Source organism: Sturnira hondurensis, unplaced genomic scaffold (assembly GCF_014824575.4).
Source record: "Sturnira hondurensis isolate 20B ecotype Veracruz unplaced genomic scaffold, ASM1482457v3 Scaffold0006413, whole genome shotgun sequence".
NCBI lineage: Eukaryota > Metazoa > Chordata > Mammalia > Chiroptera > Phyllostomidae > Sturnira > Sturnira hondurensis.
This window is the reverse complement of record NW_028079044.1, coordinates 19,691,520-19,710,681: the sequence shown is the minus strand read 5'-3', so window position 1 is coordinate 19,710,681 and position 19,162 is coordinate 19,691,520. Positions and strand designations below refer to the sequence as shown.

Genomic DNA, 19,162 nt, shown 5'->3' with positions numbered 1-19,162 from the left:
AATTAAACCTGTTATTTATTTCTAAGTTCCTAGGTTTACCTTAGGCAGATATGCTTTATAAAAAAATTATTTACTTATTTTTAGAGATGGTTATGGAGAGAGAAAGAGAGGGAGAGAAATAGCAATGGACTTCCTCTTGCACACCTGGGACTTGACTTTCAACTCAGGCATGTGCCTTGACTGGGAATGGAAGCCATGACTTTTAGGTTTACAAGACAATGACCAACTGACTGAGCCATAGTGGCTGGGGAAAGAGATGGAAAACTTATAAGGAAAACTTCCTTCTGCATAATCCATTGATTAGTGGATTATGCAGAAGGAATACAAAGATAAACAGATAAAATATGAATATTTTAACAGATAAAATATGAATTGGTGATTAGCAAAGTTAACTAATGCAGGGTTACAAAACCACAGGAGTGGGATAATCTTTATTTAAAGGTTTTATAAATAAATTTTCAAAGTAGGATTTTGAAAGATTACCTCTAGACATATTAGAATTAGAGGTTTATCACTTCTAAAATAAAGAATGTTGTCTCCCAACAACCGTAGTTTTCATTCTTCTGCCAAGAATCCTTCAGACAACGTGTGATGAAAGATATGGACTCTTTCCCCAGAAAAATAAACATCTATACATGTCAATTCCTTCCTCCCATTTACTCATTCAATAAACATACATTGAATGACGACTATAATGGCAATGGAATAGGCTAAAATGGTAAAGGGAGAAGTGCTGAACCTTAAGAAACAATGAATAGCACTTAAAAATCAGGTAAAATAATGATTAAAAAGTATAAAAGCAACATCTACTCAACAGCAATTTTTCCAATATTGGAGGTTATTATTATAACAAGCTCTTGTTCTGAAAATCAGTAATTAAAGGGATAGAATTAAGTATTTATCTTGCCTTTGCAGTAGAAACTCCAGGATAGTGTAATCTAACAGCTCCAGTGGATGAGAGAAAAGTTCTTTACAGAAAAATGCTAGCAAATAAATTTAGACAGACCACATTAAGTTAACCATGTTTAAGCCTTATGGGTATCATACTATGATTATTTGAAGGGTGTCAAAGTTATCACATAGATCATTTAACAACTCCAAAGGGAAAAGCCCTACCTTAAAAGTGAGAGCTTTGGCTGTTTCACCACTTAGACCTAGTGATCAAATAATTTTATAGATGAACAATGAGTCACTGTGTACAGTATAAATTATACAACATCACCTATGAAGTAGTCAAGTCAAAAAGGTCTAACTTGAATCTAGTCAAGCTTAAATTTAGATAGAAGTTTACAGAATATTGGACACATAATAAAACAAGTATACATCACCAGATATGCAATTTTGTATAAAGTAACTTATTTGATCTCTTCAAAATATTGTCCTGAAAAAAGTATTTTAAAGATGGAGGACTATTTTTGATTTAAAAGAACTTAAAAGACACTAACAACCAAATATAGTAAATAATACTTGACTGGATCCTGGTTTTTTTCTGCAAGAAAAAAGCTATCCTCTAATAAATGTAGAAGAAATGAGGGAAATCACCATTAAAATACCACAGTAATAACTGCAACTGGCAAAATCCACCCATGGATGTTTTATAGATGATATAACTTTAAGGAGAAACAGGGTATGTGTAAACCCTCAGGTATCACCTATAAAATATGTATTAATTACTCATTTCAGCCAATTAATTGGTTGTTTTAACATATGCCCACAAATTCTTTGATATGCAACCTCTATGAAGTGGAGCTTAATTTCTCTCTTCTTTAGTGTGGGTTAGTCTTAGTGACTCAATTCTAATTAACAGAATATGTTGAGAAGAAGTAGCCACTGTACAGTGGAGAAACAGTTATGTCCCTTCAAAATGCCAGGGACATAAAAGACATCTTCTCATATTAAAGGAGGGTAAAGAGACATGACTAAACAGAGTGGTATATTGGCCCTGGTAGGGTAGCTCAGTTGGTTAGAGCATTCTTCCCATACACCAAGATTGTAGGTTACACCCTGGGTCAGGGCACATACAAAAATCAACCAATGAATGCATAAATAAGTAGAATGACAAACTGATGTTTTGTTTCTCTCAAAGCAATAAAAATAAATGGGTAAATACATGATATTTTCGAATGAATCCTGGAGTACAAAAAAGACATTAGTGGAAAAACTTGGGAAACTGGAATAAAGCTTGTACTGGACCATGCCAATGTCTTAGTTTTGATAAGCATACCAGAGTTATGTAAGTTGTTAACTTTAAGAGAAGCTGGGTGAAGGTTATGTGAGAACTGTACTTTATAACTCTTTCTTTTTAGATTTTATTTATTTATCTTTAGAGGAGAAGGGAAGGAGAGAGGGAAAGAAATATCAGTGTATGGTTGCCTCTCGTGCGTCCTGTGCTGGGAACTGGCCTGCAACCCAAGCACGTGCCCTGATCAGGAATCGAACCGCAATCGTCAGGTTCGCAGGCCCGTGCTCAATCCACTGAGCTATACCAGCCAGGGTTCTCTATAACTCTTAAGTGTGTATTCTCACTTGACTCTTGTCCCTGTAAGAAAGTCTCAGGATTGCAATGTCAATTAAAAAAATGGCTCTTCTGAAAACTTAATTCTAATATCTATGTACACTGATTTTAAAGCAAGATAACCTAGTGACAAGTGCACAGTATTTAGAGAACCTGAATTCTATTATTTACTCTTTGTAAACTAAGATCTCCTGAGAAATATTTTCTGAGTTTGAATAAGTGTGATTAAAAAATATAAGCTAGTTGAAAGAGCACTACTGGGTGCCCTAGCCAGTACGGTTTGATTGGTTGCGAGTGTCATCTCCATAGATGGGAAGTGGGACAGGAAGAGTATTGCACATGCCTGGGTAGCAGTTCAGGTTGTGAGGTGGGCAGCCAATGGATGTTTCTCTCCCTCCTTTCTTTTCCCTCCCTCTAAAATCAGTGAGCATGTCCTCCATTGAGGATTAAAAAAAATGGCACTACGGTTTGCATTGCCTTTACATTTGTTTATCTGATGTAAGCTCTAGGAGCCTATCAATTAACTCTACTCACAGCTATTTAGAGAAATGCTTCAGAGGAAGTTACAGAAACAACATGCTCTCAGACTCAGACAACATTACAATAAATTATAAGTAATATATATAACATTTTCATATTAATCAAAGGACAGACATCTCTTTCTCTTCCTTGTGCTAATAAAAATAACCCATTATAGTCCTGGCTGGTGTGGTTCAGTAGATTGAGCACAGGCTGCGAACCAAAGTGTCATGGGTTTGATTCCTAGTCAGGGCACATGCCTGGGTTGTGGGCTAAGTCTCCAGTGGGACTAAAAATAAATAAAACCTTAAGAAAATAACCCATTAAAAATTAGTAAAAAAAGATTTTATTTATTTATATTCAGAGAGAGGGGAAGGGGGAGGGGGGGAGAGAGAGAGAGAGAGAGAGAGAGAGAAGCATCAATGTACGGTTGCCTTTCACATGGCCACCAGTCGGGACATGGCCTGCAACCCAGACATGTGACCTGACTGGGAATCAAACCCATGACCCTTTGGTTCACAGTCAGCACTCAATCTACTGAGATACACCAGGCAGGGCTACAAATTATTTTTAACAAAACATTTTTGTTGTTTGTTTAAATTTTTAATTGATTTTGGAGAAAGGGAGAGGGAGGGAACAGAGAGAGGAGAGAGAAGAGAAAAACACTGATTTGCTGTACTACTTATTGATGCATTCATTGGTTGATTCTTGTATATGCCCTGACTGGGGACTGAAACCTGCAACCTTGGCATACTATGGACAGCCCTCTAACCAAATGAGCTACTTAGCCGGGACTAGTCTTTTCTTTTTACCATAAAGTTAATCACTGATATCGATCTCAAATTTTTAGAAATGACTTGATAATGTTATTACTTTCCAACTCTAGCTGCTAAATACATAGAAGTTTGAAATCTATTTGTTACACTTCAAAGAACTTCCAATGGAAAATAAGTTTTTTAGTTTGTAAAATGCTCTGTACTTCACAAAGTTAATTCTCATTTTTATATGTTTCTTTCTTTAGTTGTTTCATTCCCTGTCATATATTCTGTTTCTGAAGCCAAAGGATTTCACATTAACACTATGAACTCAGAATTTTTTCTTTTTGGTCACCAAACATCTTCCCTACTATTTTTAGAAAATTCCTCATCTTAAGGCAAAGCCTGATTCCTCTACGGAAGCTGAAATACCTAGATATGGTTCTGTAGTCTATTTTGCATTTGATCTAGGCTAAGTCAATTTAGAGATACCAGTCCTGAAGACAGGACATATAGCCCAGAGATCGAAGAGACTCCATTTTGGTGTCAAATAGCAATGATGTCCCATGCCCAGTGAATTTGGTCAATAGATTTGGTACTAATATCTTTTCTGGGATGGTCTGGAGCTTGAGTAGGGATTGTGGCCTGATGGTTCCCTTTCTTTCCTGAACATTTTCTAAGCTAGGTTCCATAACCCTCCTGACACTTTGGTAGTGTCCAATATCTTTTTAATTAATTCCTTTTATGGTTAATTATTTTTGCTGCTCCCACTTATGAAAATCCTGACTGACATAAAAATTGACACTCAGGGCAGTTGCAAGCCAAGATCTCCATCATGATGTCTACTGGACTACTAAACAAAACTGTAATTTTATGCCATGGTTGGTGTAGCTCAGTGGATTGAGCACGGGCCTGTGAACCAAGGGATCAAGGTTCGATTCCCAGTCAGGGCACATGCCTGGGTTGCAGGCAACTTCCTAGCAGGGGACTCACCTGAGGCAACTGTACATTGACATTTCTCTCCCTCTCTCCTTCCCTTCCCCTCTGAAGATAAATAAATAAAATCTTTAAAAGAAAGATAATTTAACCTGTAATTTTCTTACATTAGTTTTTATTTTTCAAAAACGTTTTTGGGGGAATAACATTGAAATATCCATTTTTAAAATAGATTTTTATTTATTTACTTTCAGGCAGAGGGGGAAGGAGGGAGAAAGAGAAGAAGAGAAACATGAATGTGCAAGAGAAACATGAATTGGTTGCTTCTCACACACCCCAAGTGGAGGCCTGGCCTGCAACCCAGGCATGTGCCCTAACAGGTATTGAACAGATGACCTCAAGGCTCGAAGGCCAGCACTCAATCCACCAAGCCACACCAGCCACGGCTTAAGTATCTATTTTTAATTGTCCAATGAACTTCGTGTTAACAGCATGGACTAAAGTATCCCATGTTATAACACCTATGAGATCATGTACCAATCTTACACATATTGGGAAGTAAAAAGTACAAGAGAATTAATTGTTAAGGCAAACAGATTTCAATGAACTAAAAAGTTTCTTCCCTGGACAACTGGATAAATGAATATGAACTGTGTATTACTTAAAGATGTTGTATTGGTGTAGTCTCCTTAATACGAAAATTGTATAATGGTTATATAAGAGAATGTCCTTCTTCTTAGAAAACACATAGTAAAGTAGTTAGGCCTAACATGTTACAATGTCTTTCCAAATAATTCAGGAAAAAAAAAACAACTACATTCTCACAGAATTACTTTTGACTATTTGACTAACTATTAGCAACTGGTAAATCCATATGAAAGTTACTTAACTCTTTAACGTACTATTTTTGTTACTTTTCTGTAGGTTTTTAATTTTTTCAAAGTAAAAAGCTACCTGTGAAGATTCAATGAAGAAATCAGCAATGTTACAATGAAAACATGAAATTCTGCCAGGGATAGGATTTTGTATCAATTTAGCACATATTTTTGAAGCTGATAACTAAGTTTAGATAGTTGTAAAACTGTAATCTAAAACACTTAAAATATTAATTCATATTAGTACAGCTCTAGAAAATTTAACCTAGAAACATTTACAAAGCAGAATGCTGTATTGGATTGTTTTGAGCCACAATCATTGTATAAAAATAAGACCTCTGTGAAAATCTGAATGAACATCATGAACAATAGATTTTTTGCTAATGATAAATTTGATTAAGAGATTTTTTTATTGACTGATTTTAGAGAGAAGAAGGGAAGCAGGAGGAGGGAGAGAGGAGGGAGGGAGGGAGAGGGGGAGGGGGGAGGGAGGGAGGGAGAGAGAAAGAGAAAGAGGGAAAGAGAAAGAAAGAGGGAGGTAGGTGGGGGGAGAGGGAGAGAGAGGGAGAAAGGGCGGTGGGGGGGGGGGGCGGGGAGAAACAGCCCTGTATTGTTCCACTAATTTATGCAGTGGTTGTTTCTTGTATGTACCCTGACCCAGGATCAAACCTGAAACCTTGGCATATCCAGACACTGCTCTAACCAACTGAACTACCCAGTCAGGAGTGGGATTTTTATTCATACTATATATCTACTGGCTAGAACCCTGCCTGGAACACTATAAATGTTCTATAAATATCTATTTAGGAGATAACTGTACTCACAGAATTACTTTTAAAGATTTCAAATTGCTAGGAAATTATCCCATTCTGTCTGAGTTACTTTAGTTCAGGGGGAAAAGGTACATATCTTCTACTAATTATGAAATTATGTAGAACAATAAATGCTTATATATGTATATAAGCATATATACATAGGCAAAAGTAGAATTACAGTTGAGCACTTATTTCCATATGAACTATAAGTCTACTTTTGCCCACCCATATACATACTATACAAACACATATACACACTTACTTATATACACACACTATTCATCAGCATCATAGCTTTACTATTAAAATGTCTACTCTTAACAAAGCATAGTCTGTTGCATGATAGCTGATACCCTCTTATGTATTAGCTAGCACCACCCTCATTTGGAGACTAGACCACATACAATACATAAACCAGCCTGAACAAATGTACCTAACACCAGAACTGAAGACATTCATGCTCTTAAGCTGGTTCTCATTTTTACTTATATTTTGCAACAAGCTATCATTTTGACTGAAATTACACATTTATAAATAAACCTACTTACTGTTGACTTAATTCTCACATTCCACATCTAACCTACTGGTAATTGCTGTTACTCTACTCTCAAAATATTTCCGGAGTCAAACCACGTCTCACAATGTATTTCCAAAGTAATGCTGACAAGAAACTGAATATTGGCAATCTCTAACTTAAAGAGGTGATGCTGAACACTCATTTGTGGCAGATGATGGATTTTCTCTGAGCCATTTTAGGGACATAGGTGATACTGTGGCTCTAAGTATATCTTACCCTCAAGAATGAGTAAAATCTGAATTCACTGCTTGGAATTGTACCAGTTTTTAAATCAAATTTATTGATCACTTACCACAAACCAGATACTATGCTAAGAACATATTAACAAACTAGAGAAATGATCCCTGAAAGTATAGTCTTCTAAGAACATATTAAAAGGGCCTGACTTCCGGGGTCATTAAAACATACATTTTATGGTAAAACTACTGGTAGGAAAACTCAGGGATTAACACCTATTCATTTATTTAAAAAAATTTTACTTCTTTATTTTTACAGAGAGGGGAAGTGAAGGCAGAGAGGGAGAGAAGCATTAATGAGCTGCCTCCTTCCTATATACACCCCACTGGGTACCAAGCCCGCACCCCAGACATGTGCCCTGACCTGGAATTGAACCAACAACCTTTCACTTTGTGGACTGACATCCAACCAACTGAGCCACACCTACTCATTTAATCAAGATTGGTCTGACTGGAAAGTGGGAGCTTTCATTGAAGGCTGTAGAAGCAATGGAGATAGACATGTTAGAGCTTGAACTACTTTGGGAAAAATATTCTTGGGTGGAGTCTTCCAGTGAAGGACACATGGAAAAATTAGTCCTAAGACCTCAGAGCTGAGGGTAGAAAACTTACAGAAAGCTGAACAAAAAAGGTGTTGGATGACTTAACTCTAAGCTTTTCCTCAGCAGCAAAATGGACCCATTTACTGTAGAGTTCTGATGTGGATTAATCAAGCATGTACAGCACTTTACACAGAACCTGACAAATTACAAACACTCTAAGTATTTGTTGAACAAAACTTCATTATTTCTTCTGCAATGGTTGGTCTCCTGTCCCCAGGCCATTTAAGTGGTTTTGTACACTGGCCCAAGAAAGCTAAGTTGACTTTGTTATGCTAAAAAGGTTAACTTTCCAGATATTATTGGGAGTTTCTAAAATTAAAAATTACAAAATAATACAAGAATCTTAAATCAGAAGATATTATAAAAGATGTGCATTTTTAAACTCAATATGCTGCTGGCTATTATACTTCTAGCAGAGACAAAAGTAAAAAAAAAGATTTCCATAAGCTCTATGGGGCTAACAGCTTTCTAGGGAGTATTCACCTACAGATACAATCTTTCAAAAAACAAAGGTCGTCAACCAATTGCTGCATCCTCTTGAAATGATACTGAAGTTAACATCATCAGATAAACTAGCAAAAAGCTTAATCTATTAATAATACAAGTGTGACTACTTGTCATGTAGATTACAAAATGGAAACTTTCGGTGGTAAAAAAAAATATTTGATTACATCGTACTTCGTAACAACTGTAATGTCTGGAGACTTGCAAAAAGAAACTTAACATTGTATTTTTAACTCACAGTTCTCAAAGAGCAGTACTTCACGAATAAAAACAAAAAGGCTCGTCAAAGCTCATCAAGCTTTTTGTTCTTTCTTTTCCAGAAAAGCAACAATGAGAGATGCAACTCATCCGATGATACTCCGAAAAAGAGAGGACGCTGTGGGAGAAACTAGGCAACAAAGAAAACACCCTAAGCTGAGATCATTTAACACTAACTGTAAGAATTCTCAGAGGTGATTAAATATGTTAAGGCATTTATCAACTGTTGCTTCATACCCTCATACCCTTCATACCCCATAAAAGCTGCCCGCTCGTTCAGCAACATGTCAATCACAACAGTAGCAAACGATGATAAAAATGCATTATATCTACTTCCCCTCAGTTGATCTATACCTCCGGGTGAGATTTCCATTTTTCAAAAGCAGCTTCAAAATCCTTAGGATGTCCACTTTTAGACTTTCGGGTGGGGGGACAGAGTGCTATAGAAGGAAAGCCAAAGAGAGCTTAAGGCAAAATACTCGGTTTTCCAGTGGGCAACTGCGACAATAAAGTTTACCTCACTGGAAATAAGTACAAGCAGCCTCAAAAGAAAAATTCCTATTGACGAGCAAAAAAATTAAAGGAAAATTTTCAGCAAGAAATCAAAGTAAAATTAAAGTCGGCTGTATAGTAGATCAAAAGAAGTTAATCAAGAACAGGGGAAGGGAAAAAAGAGAAGGAACACAAAGAAGGATCTCCGAGTTCTAAATACAGGTTTGAATGAAAAAGTCTTTTCTCCAAGCCCGAGACCCCAGAGGGCTGGTGACGAGGCCAAAGGCCATGATATGGTGTAAAATGAAGGGATTGATTCCGAGGCTAAGCCCCTACTCGCTCCACCTAGTCCTCTCACAGCCAGGCTCCGTCCCTACGCATCCAGGTGTGCACTAAGGAGGGGAATCACGATATTGTGGCGTCTACTGAGGACAACAGTTTGGGGAGCGGCGAAGAGACGAGACCTCCCTCCTGGACGACCACCATCCCACCCCCATATCGTTGCCTCAGACTCACAGAGTCTTGGGCATCTCGTCCTCCATGGCTGCTGCTGTCGCTGCGGCGCCTCTGGGTCCAGCTCCCTACTCTTTACTACCTCCCAAAACGCCTGACCGGCTCTGGCTGCAGAATAGCGGAGTTTCTGGGCTAATCGGAGGTTACTCCACCTCCTTCTTGCGCTGCAATTATATTAAATCGCCCAGCCCAGCGCGAACAATGAAGCCCCAATACAAGATGGCGGCGACCCGGGGGCCTACGAGCAGCCAGCGAAGTGCCCAGAACCGCGCAGACGCAGAATAGTCGTGCACTTTCAACCTTCCGGCGCCAAGCTGCACCTCAATTCATAGGTTCATTAGATGCGCAGGCGCTCTTCCACCGACGTCAGGAAAGTCTCCGAAGGGGCAGGCGTAAGGGTTAACTATTTCAGGGCTTGCTTTTTTTGTCTTTTGACATTGCCTTCCCTCCCTAGATTCGAATATTTTCGCAATGAATTATGAAATAGAAATCTTCGTAGGAAGTAAAAATTGTAAATGTTTCTAGAAGTAAAGGGTTTAGTAGATTCTTAGAGGTGAAAGGAATAAGAAAGCGTGCGCCGCCCGGGAATCGAACCCGGGTCGCAAGAATGGGAATCTTGCATGATACCACTACACCAGCGGCGCTGTTGGGTTCTGGCGTTGCTGAAATTTTTAGAACTATATACGAGCGAATGTTTGAGTACAGGACGATTTGTTTGCTCATTAAACGCCAAAAATATCAGAGTTTAAAATCTGCCGTTTTTCACTGGTGTAAGAAATAATTTATTTTCTCTCATCCAAATACAATTGAATGGGTGTTCCTATTTTTTCTGTATAGAGGAATTTCTATTACATTTTTTTAAATTTGTAGAAGTAAGTTTCCAAGCCTGGCCCCGTAGCTCAGTTGGTTAGAGCAGTGTCCAGATGCACCAAGGTTGTGGGTTTGATCCAGTGTAGGTGGGGGGCACATACAGACAGAAATCAGTCAAATGAATGCATGAATTCAGCATGTTAATGAATTTAACGTGAATTTAACATTTCACCATGTGAAATCCAAAAGTATCATAGTCCAAACCACTTTGAAGAGGACATCTAATTTTTTAATGTGCACATTCCCCTATGTTTACAAAATATTTCACATAACTTATGAAATGCAATAGTGCATAATGAGTACAATTAAACCACATTTCAGAGCCCTAATTATTGGCTGAATCAAAAAAGCATAGTGCTAAGTTAAAGAAGCCAGTAACAAATGACCATTTACATTATTATTGTATGACTGCGTTACTTGAATTGCCTAAAACAGGCAAATCTATAGAAACAAAAGATTAGTGGGCTGGAGATTGGGCTGGGCTGAATGTTAACATACAGATGCAGATGTATATAAGTACTTGGGGTTTTTTTGTTATTTAAGAGAATGTGGATATGCCATGGACATTGCAAGTTTCTTTTCTAATTTAAACTTACATTCTACATGTTCTCCAGTTCATCTTCTAACTAATTTTTATAAGCTAATTAATTTTTTTATAATTGTAAAATAGTCCATAGAATGAATGTGCTACAATTTATTAAATGGTAAACTGTATAAATAACCATAAGTGGTATTGATGGACATTCAGGTTATGTACATAGGTATATCCTTGTAGCTGATTCTTTCTGTAGACTAGATTCCCAAAGGTAGGATTTCTGACTTAAATAATTGTTGTTAAAAGGCTTTAGTCATGCACACCCCCACCAACAATATTTGAAAGTCATTCCTGAGATCTCAGTCCACTCTACTTCATTTTCTCCTGCAATAAGATGTGATTAGTCTTATTAATTTTTGCCAATGTACTCAAAAATAGTTTGTCTAAATTATTACTGTAGTTGAGCATTTATTCATGTGTATCTTTTGGTCATTGGCACTTGCTTTATCTTTCATGAATTGCATATTCATAGACTTGGTCCATGCTTATGTTGAGTTGTGCACCTCTTTTTATGAATTTGTGGAGTTTTTTGCATGATTGTGGTATATGCCACAATCTTATCTGTTATATTAGTGGCAAATATTTTTCTCTTGCATTATTTTAAAAAACTTTTAATATTCTCTCTAGGTATCTGAAATGTTTGTTTTACATAGTCAAATAAGTTTATATTTTCTTATATCACTTCTGAATTTTCCAACTTACCTTCGACAAACATAATATCATTTACCCTATTTAGAATAAGAAAGAAATGAGATGTAGAGAACTAATATGGTATAAAAATGAATGTCCTCAAAGTAGTTTCAAAGAAGAAAAAAGACATAGAACAGAGATAGAATTATAGATTTGAGTGTTGTTGAAGATAAACAAAGCCAGACACTAAAGTTTACATTTTAATCACAATGTACTATTCCAATGGGGAAAAGAGTACAGCCTGAACTGAACTTCAATTTGTATGGAGGTGACTGGGCCCTTTAAAGGGAAAATGAAAGAATCTGGAGGGGGGATGAGCAGGGGCCCAGTAAAGTCAGGGAAGTGAAAAACTAAAAAGGGAATGGTGGGGGTAGGGATCTGTGCTCATTAGGTAGACTCCTACCATCTTACAATTCTGGGGCACAGGGCTCTATCTTTATGCATTGAATGGAACAAACAAAATTATTGTGGGAACCTTGAGTTATCTCAGATGGGCACTTTAAGGGGAGCTAGGATTATCCCAAGGAGGTGGCTTTAAGCAGTTAGAAACTGTGTTAGTGTTTCACTCAAGTCTTTAAAGCCCAAAGTTGAAGCCTAGTCAAGAACAGGGCTCAGAAGAGTCTGGCTAGAGTTTGGTGAGGGAGAGAATCTTCGTGTTTTGCTTCCTGGGGAGACTGCTTTTGAACAACACTCATGAATAAATGTTTGTTATATTATCTCATTATTACCGTTAGAATATGAGGTGATACTTTTTCCCTTTGATTTTTAAAAATATATTTTATTGATTATGCTATTAGTTATTCCATTTCCTCCCCTTCATTCCCCTCCACCCTGCATACCCTTTCCCACCCACATTCCTCCCCTTTAGTTCATGTCCATGTGTCTTAAGTTCTTTAGCTTTTACATTTTCCATACTATTCCTGCCCTCCCCCTTTCTATTTTCTACCTACTATCTATGCTACTTATTCTCTGTACCTTTCCCCCCTCTCTCCCTTCCTCTTTCCTGTTGTGATCTCCGTTTTTGTGGTTATGTTCCTGTTCTAGTTGTTTCCTTGGTTTGTTTTTGTTTTAGGTGTGGTTGTTAATAACTGTGAGTTTGCTGTCATTTTACTGTTCATATTTTTAATCTTCTTTTTCTTAGATAAGTCCCTTTAACATTTCATATAATAAAGGCTTGGTGATGATGAACTCCTTGAACGTGACCTTATCTGAGAAGCACTTTATCTGCCCTTCCATTCTAAATGAAAGCTTTGCTGGATAGAGCAATCTTGGATGTAGGTCCTTGTCTCTCATCACTGAATACTTCTTTCCAGCCCCTTCTTGCCTGCAAGGTTTCTTCTGAGAAATAGTGGATAGTCTTATGGGAACTCCTTTGTAGGTGACTGTCCCCTTATCTCTTGCTGCTTCTAGGATTCTCTCCTTCATTTTTATCTTGGGTAATGTAATTATGATGTGTCTTGGTGTGTTCCTCTTTAAGTCCACCTTCTTTGGGACTCTCTGAGCTTCCTGGACTTCCTGGAACTCTACTTCTTTTGCCAGATTGGGGAAGTTCTCCTTTATTATTTGTTCAAATAAGTTTTCCGCTTGTTGCTCCTCCTCTTATTTTTCTGGTACCCCTATAATTCAGATGTTGGAACGTTTAAAGATGTCCTGGAGGTTCCTAAGGCTCTCCTCACTTTTTTGAATTCTTGTTTCTTCTTTCTTTTCTGTTCGGTTGTTTCTTTCTTCCTTCTGGCCCACTCCATTAATTTGAGTCCCAGTTTTCTTTTCATCACTATTGGTTCCCTGTGCATTTTCCTTCATTTCACTTAGTGTTGCCTTCATTTTTTTCATCTAATTTGTGACTGAAATCAACCAGTTCTGTGAGCATCCTGATCATCAGTGTTTTGAACTGTGCATCTGATAGGTTGGCTATCTCTTTGTCTCTTAGCTGTATTATTTCTGGAGCTTTGATCTGTTCTTTCTTTTCTGCCATTTGTTTTGTTTTGTTTTGTCACACCTCTTACTTAGTAAGGGGCAAGCCTTAGGTGTTCAGTAACGCAGGGCAACCCAGTAGCTTGCTTGTGACACTGCATGTGGGGGTGGAGTTTGAGAGGAAATAGTGGCACTTGCATCCTTTCTGTCAGACCTCAGTCCCCTCTGCTGCTTCCCCCAAGCAAACTGGGCCCTTCTGGTGCTGATTCCCATGTGGATGGGTTTGTGTGTGTTCTAGGATCCTGTGGGTCTCTCCAACAAAGTCTCCTGTGAGGCTGGGAGTCTCTCCCTGCACCTCAACCCCCACAGATTTTTTTTTATTTTTTAAGAAATTTTTATTTATTTATCTTTTAGAGGGGAAAGGAAGGAGAGAGGGAGAGAAATAACAATGTGCGGTTGCCTCTCGTGCGTCCCCTGCTGGGAGCTGGCCTGCAACCCAGGCTTGTGCCCTGAGTGGGAATCGAACTTCGATCCTTTGGTTCGCAGGCCTGCGCTCAATCCACTGAACTACACCAGCCAGGGCCCACAGTGTTTTTTTTTTTTTTTTTTTTTAATCAGTGTTTTGAGGCTTTATTTCCCGGTGCTGGTACCCTGGGTTGTGAGGTCTGTCTCGCTCCCCAGTTAACTGTGCACAAGTGGGGGACCGCTATCTGGGCAGCCTGCGTGCAGTACCCCACTTCTCAATCGCCCCCTCACTTGGTTTGCTCGTTGCCACCCTGTGCCCAGGGTCCACCTGCTGTGTTCTGCGTGCCCAGTGTCCCTCTTCCTGTGCTGCGACCGCTCTCTGCTTGGCTGCCTGACTCCACCCTGCCTACCTGTCTGGAAGAATGTTTCTATTTCAGCTCGTTGGCTCTCTGACTTCCATACAGTTCAATTTTTTGTCAATTCTGGCTGTTATTTTGTTTCTAAATTTTTGTTGTCCTTATTTCGGTTGTGCGAGGAGGCACAGTGTGTCTACCTATGCCTCCATAGCCACAGAGACCTTGGCCAGAAGTGTCCCTATGATTTTTAAAAAACCTTTTTGAGTTTCTTGGCAGTAGTACTTTAAAAGGGCAAGAGTGTGGAATTAAGATGGTCTTTGATCCACGTCCCACTTCTTCCACTTTGCAACTCTTTGGCACTGTCTCTTCACTGTGTCCTTTCAGTGAACTCTCTCCCAGGGTTTCAGTAGCGGAAATGAAAATTTCCAAATATGACATTTGTGGTAAGGTGATTTATATGGTCAGTTCTCAAAAAACAAAAGAAATTTGTTGAGGGCCTAGGAGCTTAATGCACTGAGCTGTTGTGGGCATAATGTAATTCATAAATAGGAAAGTAGAAGACACATATAGTTTAGTTTTTTCTTTGTAATTTCTAGATGTAATGGAAAAGGGGGTTTAATCTTCCCTGGCCAGTGTGGCTTGGTTGGAGCATTACCCCATAACTGAAAGGTTACAAGGTTCAATTCCCAATCAGTGCACGTACCTAGGTTGTTGGGCATGTGACCCCCAGTTCGGGGGCCTGTGTTTCTCTCTTCCTCTCTCCCTTCCTCTTCCTCTAAAAGCAATGAAAAAAATGTCCCTGGGTGAGGATAAAAAAAAAGGGAGACTTAATCTTTGCATTTTTATGTTCTTAAGTAGAAGTGTTTCTTTCTTGTGTGATTTGCATCTTATTCAATTAACATTCCCACTCCCCTTTTCTTACGCTGCTCAGCTGGCCCCCTTGCTTTTCCTTAAATACATAAAGCATCTTTTTGCCTGGAAAGCTCTTTCCCCAGATGTTTGCCTGGTCTACTCCCCTCACTTCCTTCAAGCTTTGTTCAAATGCCATCCTACTCAAGGAGACCTACCCTGACCATCATATTTAACACTGCAACCCAGCTCTGACTGGTGTGGCTCAACTGGTTGGAGTGTCATCCCATAACCAAAAGATTGCGGGTATGATTCCCAAGCAGGACACATACGTAGGTTGTGGGCATGTATGGGAAGCAACCAGTCGATGCTACTCCTTCCCATTGATGTTTCTCTTCCTACCTCTCTACCTTATTTTTTTTCTCTCTAAAAGCAATCCTCTGCTGAGGATAAAAATAAAATAAAATAAAATTGCAACCCAATCCCATTCCTCATACCCTACTCTATATATTACATAATTTACTTATTTATTCTAGTTATTATCTGTCTCCCTTTACTGCATTATCAGCTTCATTAGAATAAATATTTTTTAAAATATGTTTTGTTCACTGATTTTTCTCATTCACATAGAACATTGCCCGACACTTAGAAGGAACTCAAATAATATTTATCCAATGGATGAATGCATTTTGCACTGAATTTTCTACTTCCTTTTTCTGAGTTTAACTTGCTTTCTTCTTTTTATTTTGTATAATTTATGTTTCCTAGAATCTGGATAAAATTAACTCTAACAATATGGTGCTTAACACTATTTAAGCTTCATTTTAGGTTCTTTAAACCACCTCAGTATTTGTAAACATGAATTCACATGCCAGTAAAACTGGAAAACTAAAATTCGACACACCAACAGATTTACCCAGTATTGATGTAATTACAATCAATATATGTAACATGTGGACTTTAACAGAATTTGGCCTTTATAAACTAGTTTACACATAAAGTTGCTTCTCTGTCCTAACCTACTCAGTGTTACACAACAGACCCCCTCTTGTAGCTTTTACTGTGTAAACAGATTCCTCCCCTTAGGTGAAAAAGACCCACCAAATTTTTCTCCAGGATAAAATGTTAACAGAATTATCCAGTTCTAAAGTATCAGCAGATATAACACCAGAAATGGGTTACTTTTACCCACATGGTATAATAGAAAGTTACAATGTTCAAAGTTGTGGGTTCAGTCACTGGTCAGGGCACATCCAAGAGTCAACAAATGAATGGATAAGTAAGTGGAAAGACAAATAGATATTTCTCTTTCTAAAACCAATAAATGAAAAAAAAACAGGTTTCTCATTAAACTTTGTTTTAATGGGTCTCAAAGTTCTGTGACAGATTTTTGGTCAAGTTGTTCCATTAAAAAGTACTGATTTTAAAAACTAATAACTTAAAAACTGCCACACACACATACAGAAATGAATGGTCCACAAAATATTCTCCTTTCCTTATGAAGGTTTTATGATGCATTGTAATAATTATCCAGTTTTTTACTATTGAGACAAACAGTTCTGACAAACAGTTCTCACCCACTAAGACTGGGGCAGCCTGTATTGGGGATAATAGTCATTTAGCCTTTCAAGTTTTCTGGGCAGACTTGGTGACTTTGTCAGCTCCAGCTGCCTTCTTTTCTATGGCTTTGATGAAACCCACAGTAACTGTCTGTCTCACATCATGAACAGCAAAACAGCGACATGCACAGGCTTGCCAGGAACCATATCAATGATGGCAGCATCGCCAGATTTCAAAATCTTTGAGTCATCTCCGAGCTTTTTCCCAGAATGATGATCAACCTTTTCCTTCAGCTCAGTGAATTTGGAAGCAACGTGAGCTGTGTGACAATCCAGCACAGGTGCACATCCAGCACTGATTTGGCCTGGATGGATCAGGAAAATCACCTGAGCTGTGAAGTCTGCTGCTTCCATTGGTGGGTCATTTTTGCTGTCGGTAGTCACACTGCCATGACAAACACCTTTGTCAGACATGTTCGTGACACTGAGCCGCATCGTCCCCAGGAAGAACTTCACTCTAAGTTTTGTGGTGCATTTTAGTAGACTTTATTTCAGTTGTAACAGTGACTAGAGCAAAGGTTATCACCATGTCTGGTTTGAGAACACCAGTGTCCACTTGACCCACAGGGACAGTATTAATACCACCAATTTTGTACACATCCTGGAGGGATGAGTGGACATAGGAGCTTGTCAATTGGACAAGCTGGTGGTAGGAATCCAGAGTGTCAAGCAGTGGGGTTCCACTGGCATTGTCATCTTTATGGGTGACTTTCCATCTCTTGGGTCCAGCATGTGTTGTTACCATTCAAACAGTAACTGGCACAGATGCTGCTGTAGTGGGGCTGGTAGCCAATTTTCTTAAAGTAGGTGCTGACTTCTTTAACAATTTCTTTGTATCTCTTCTAGTTGTAGGGCAGTTCAGTGGGTTCCATTTTGTTAACACTAATAATTAATGTTTCACACCCAGTGTGTAAGCCAGAAGGGCATGCTCACGGGTCTGCCCATTCTTGGAGATCCCTGCTTCAAATTTACTAACACCAGCAGCAACAATCAGGATGGCACAGTCAGCCTGAGATGTGCCTGTAATCATGTTTTTGATAGTCTGTGTCCTAGGACATCAATGATGGTCACATAATAATTGCCGGTCTCAAATTTCCACAGGGAGGTATCAATGGTGACACCACTGAGCTCATGTTTAGCTTTCAGTTTATCCAAGACCCAATCTTACTTGAAGGAGCCCTTCTCCATCTCAGCAACCTCCTCAATTTTTTGATGATTCTTTTGTCAGTCCCACCCCATTTGTAGATCGGATGGCCAGTAGTGGTAGATTTGCTGGAATCTATGTGCCCAATGATGACAATGTTGATATGAATCTTTTCCTTTCCCATTTTGGCTTTGATTTAGTAGTGCTTTTCACCACACCTGTCTTTCTGGTGGCAAACCTGTTGCAAAAAGTTTTCAACATTTCTTTTATCTAACTTACTGTCCTTCCACCTACACTGTTCTTCAAGTTCATATACTGATTTTTTAAAAAAGATTTTATTTGTCTTTAGAGAGAGGGGAAGGGAGAGAGAAAGAGAGGGAGAGATACATCGATGTGAGAGAGAAACATCAATGGGTTGCCTCTTGCACATGCCCTGACTGGGGATGGAACCTGCAGCCCAGGCATGTGCCCTGCCTGACCTGGAGTCGAACCAGTAACCTATCACTTTGTGGTAAAATGCCCAACCAACTGAGCCCCACCGGTCAGGGCCATATACTAATTTTTATTTTCTTTTTGGCTGGGTGGGTAGGGTATTTTAATTCTGGAAATGGGATCGTATAATGCCCATCACTCAGCCATCCGTTTTCTCACCTAACAGTACTAGGACGATAGTTACAGGTCCTACATTCTCTTTAATGCTTGCAGTGTTTCACCGTATGTACGGGTGCACTACTTTTTCCACTCCCTTCACCTTGGACCAGCTCATTCTAGGTCGCCCTCATTTTTGCTTTCAAGTAGCGTCATTTACCCATTCATTTCGTACCCAACAATCCCCAGAACATACTGATCACTCAATATTTGGAGCTCCATTGGCGGAGCTCCACTGTTTTAGACAGCAATTAGCTGAGTGCATTCTTTGAGAGGGAACGATTAAAGGGACACAACAGGATCCTAGTGAAGAAATAAGGGGGTTCATTCGAATAGATGGGAAAGAGGACAGCTGGGTGAGCTTCCTTCGGTGCTTTTGGTGTCTCCCCGAAGCAGGGTAAGTTTGGAGAGGACA

At 38.9% G+C, this 19,162-nt stretch overlaps 1 protein-coding gene, 1 non-coding gene and 1 pseudogene across 8 annotated transcripts in view; all 3 read right to left on the bottom strand.

Moving 5' to 3' along the window:
* Positions 1-9,882, bottom strand: part of TIA1 (TIA1 cytotoxic granule associated RNA binding protein) — a 34,702-nt gene extending 24,820 nt beyond the window's left edge. For 2 of the 7 annotated variants that reach the window (XM_037048154.1, XM_037048155.1), the window contains exon 1: positions 9,601-9,882. In XM_037048154.1, the coding sequence (XP_036904049.1) occupies positions 9,601-9,626 (26 nt within the window). In that variant the 5' untranslated portion in view covers positions 9,627-9,882. The remainder of the gene's footprint in view (positions 1-9,600) is intronic. The other 5 variants (XM_037048146.1, XM_037048147.1, XR_005066785.1 and 2 more) reach the window with 4 other exon arrangements.
* A 288-nt stretch (positions 9,883-10,170) lies between these two features.
* On the bottom strand, positions 10,171-10,241 carry TRNAG-CCC (transfer RNA glycine (anticodon CCC)). The gene has a single exon. It is a non-coding gene; the product is annotated as a tRNA-Gly (tRNA).
* A 6,529-nt stretch (positions 10,242-16,770) lies between these two features.
* Positions 16,771-18,427, bottom strand: LOC118988912 (elongation factor 1-alpha 1-like; annotated as a pseudogene).
* Between the last annotated feature and the right edge of the window lie 735 nt (positions 18,428-19,162).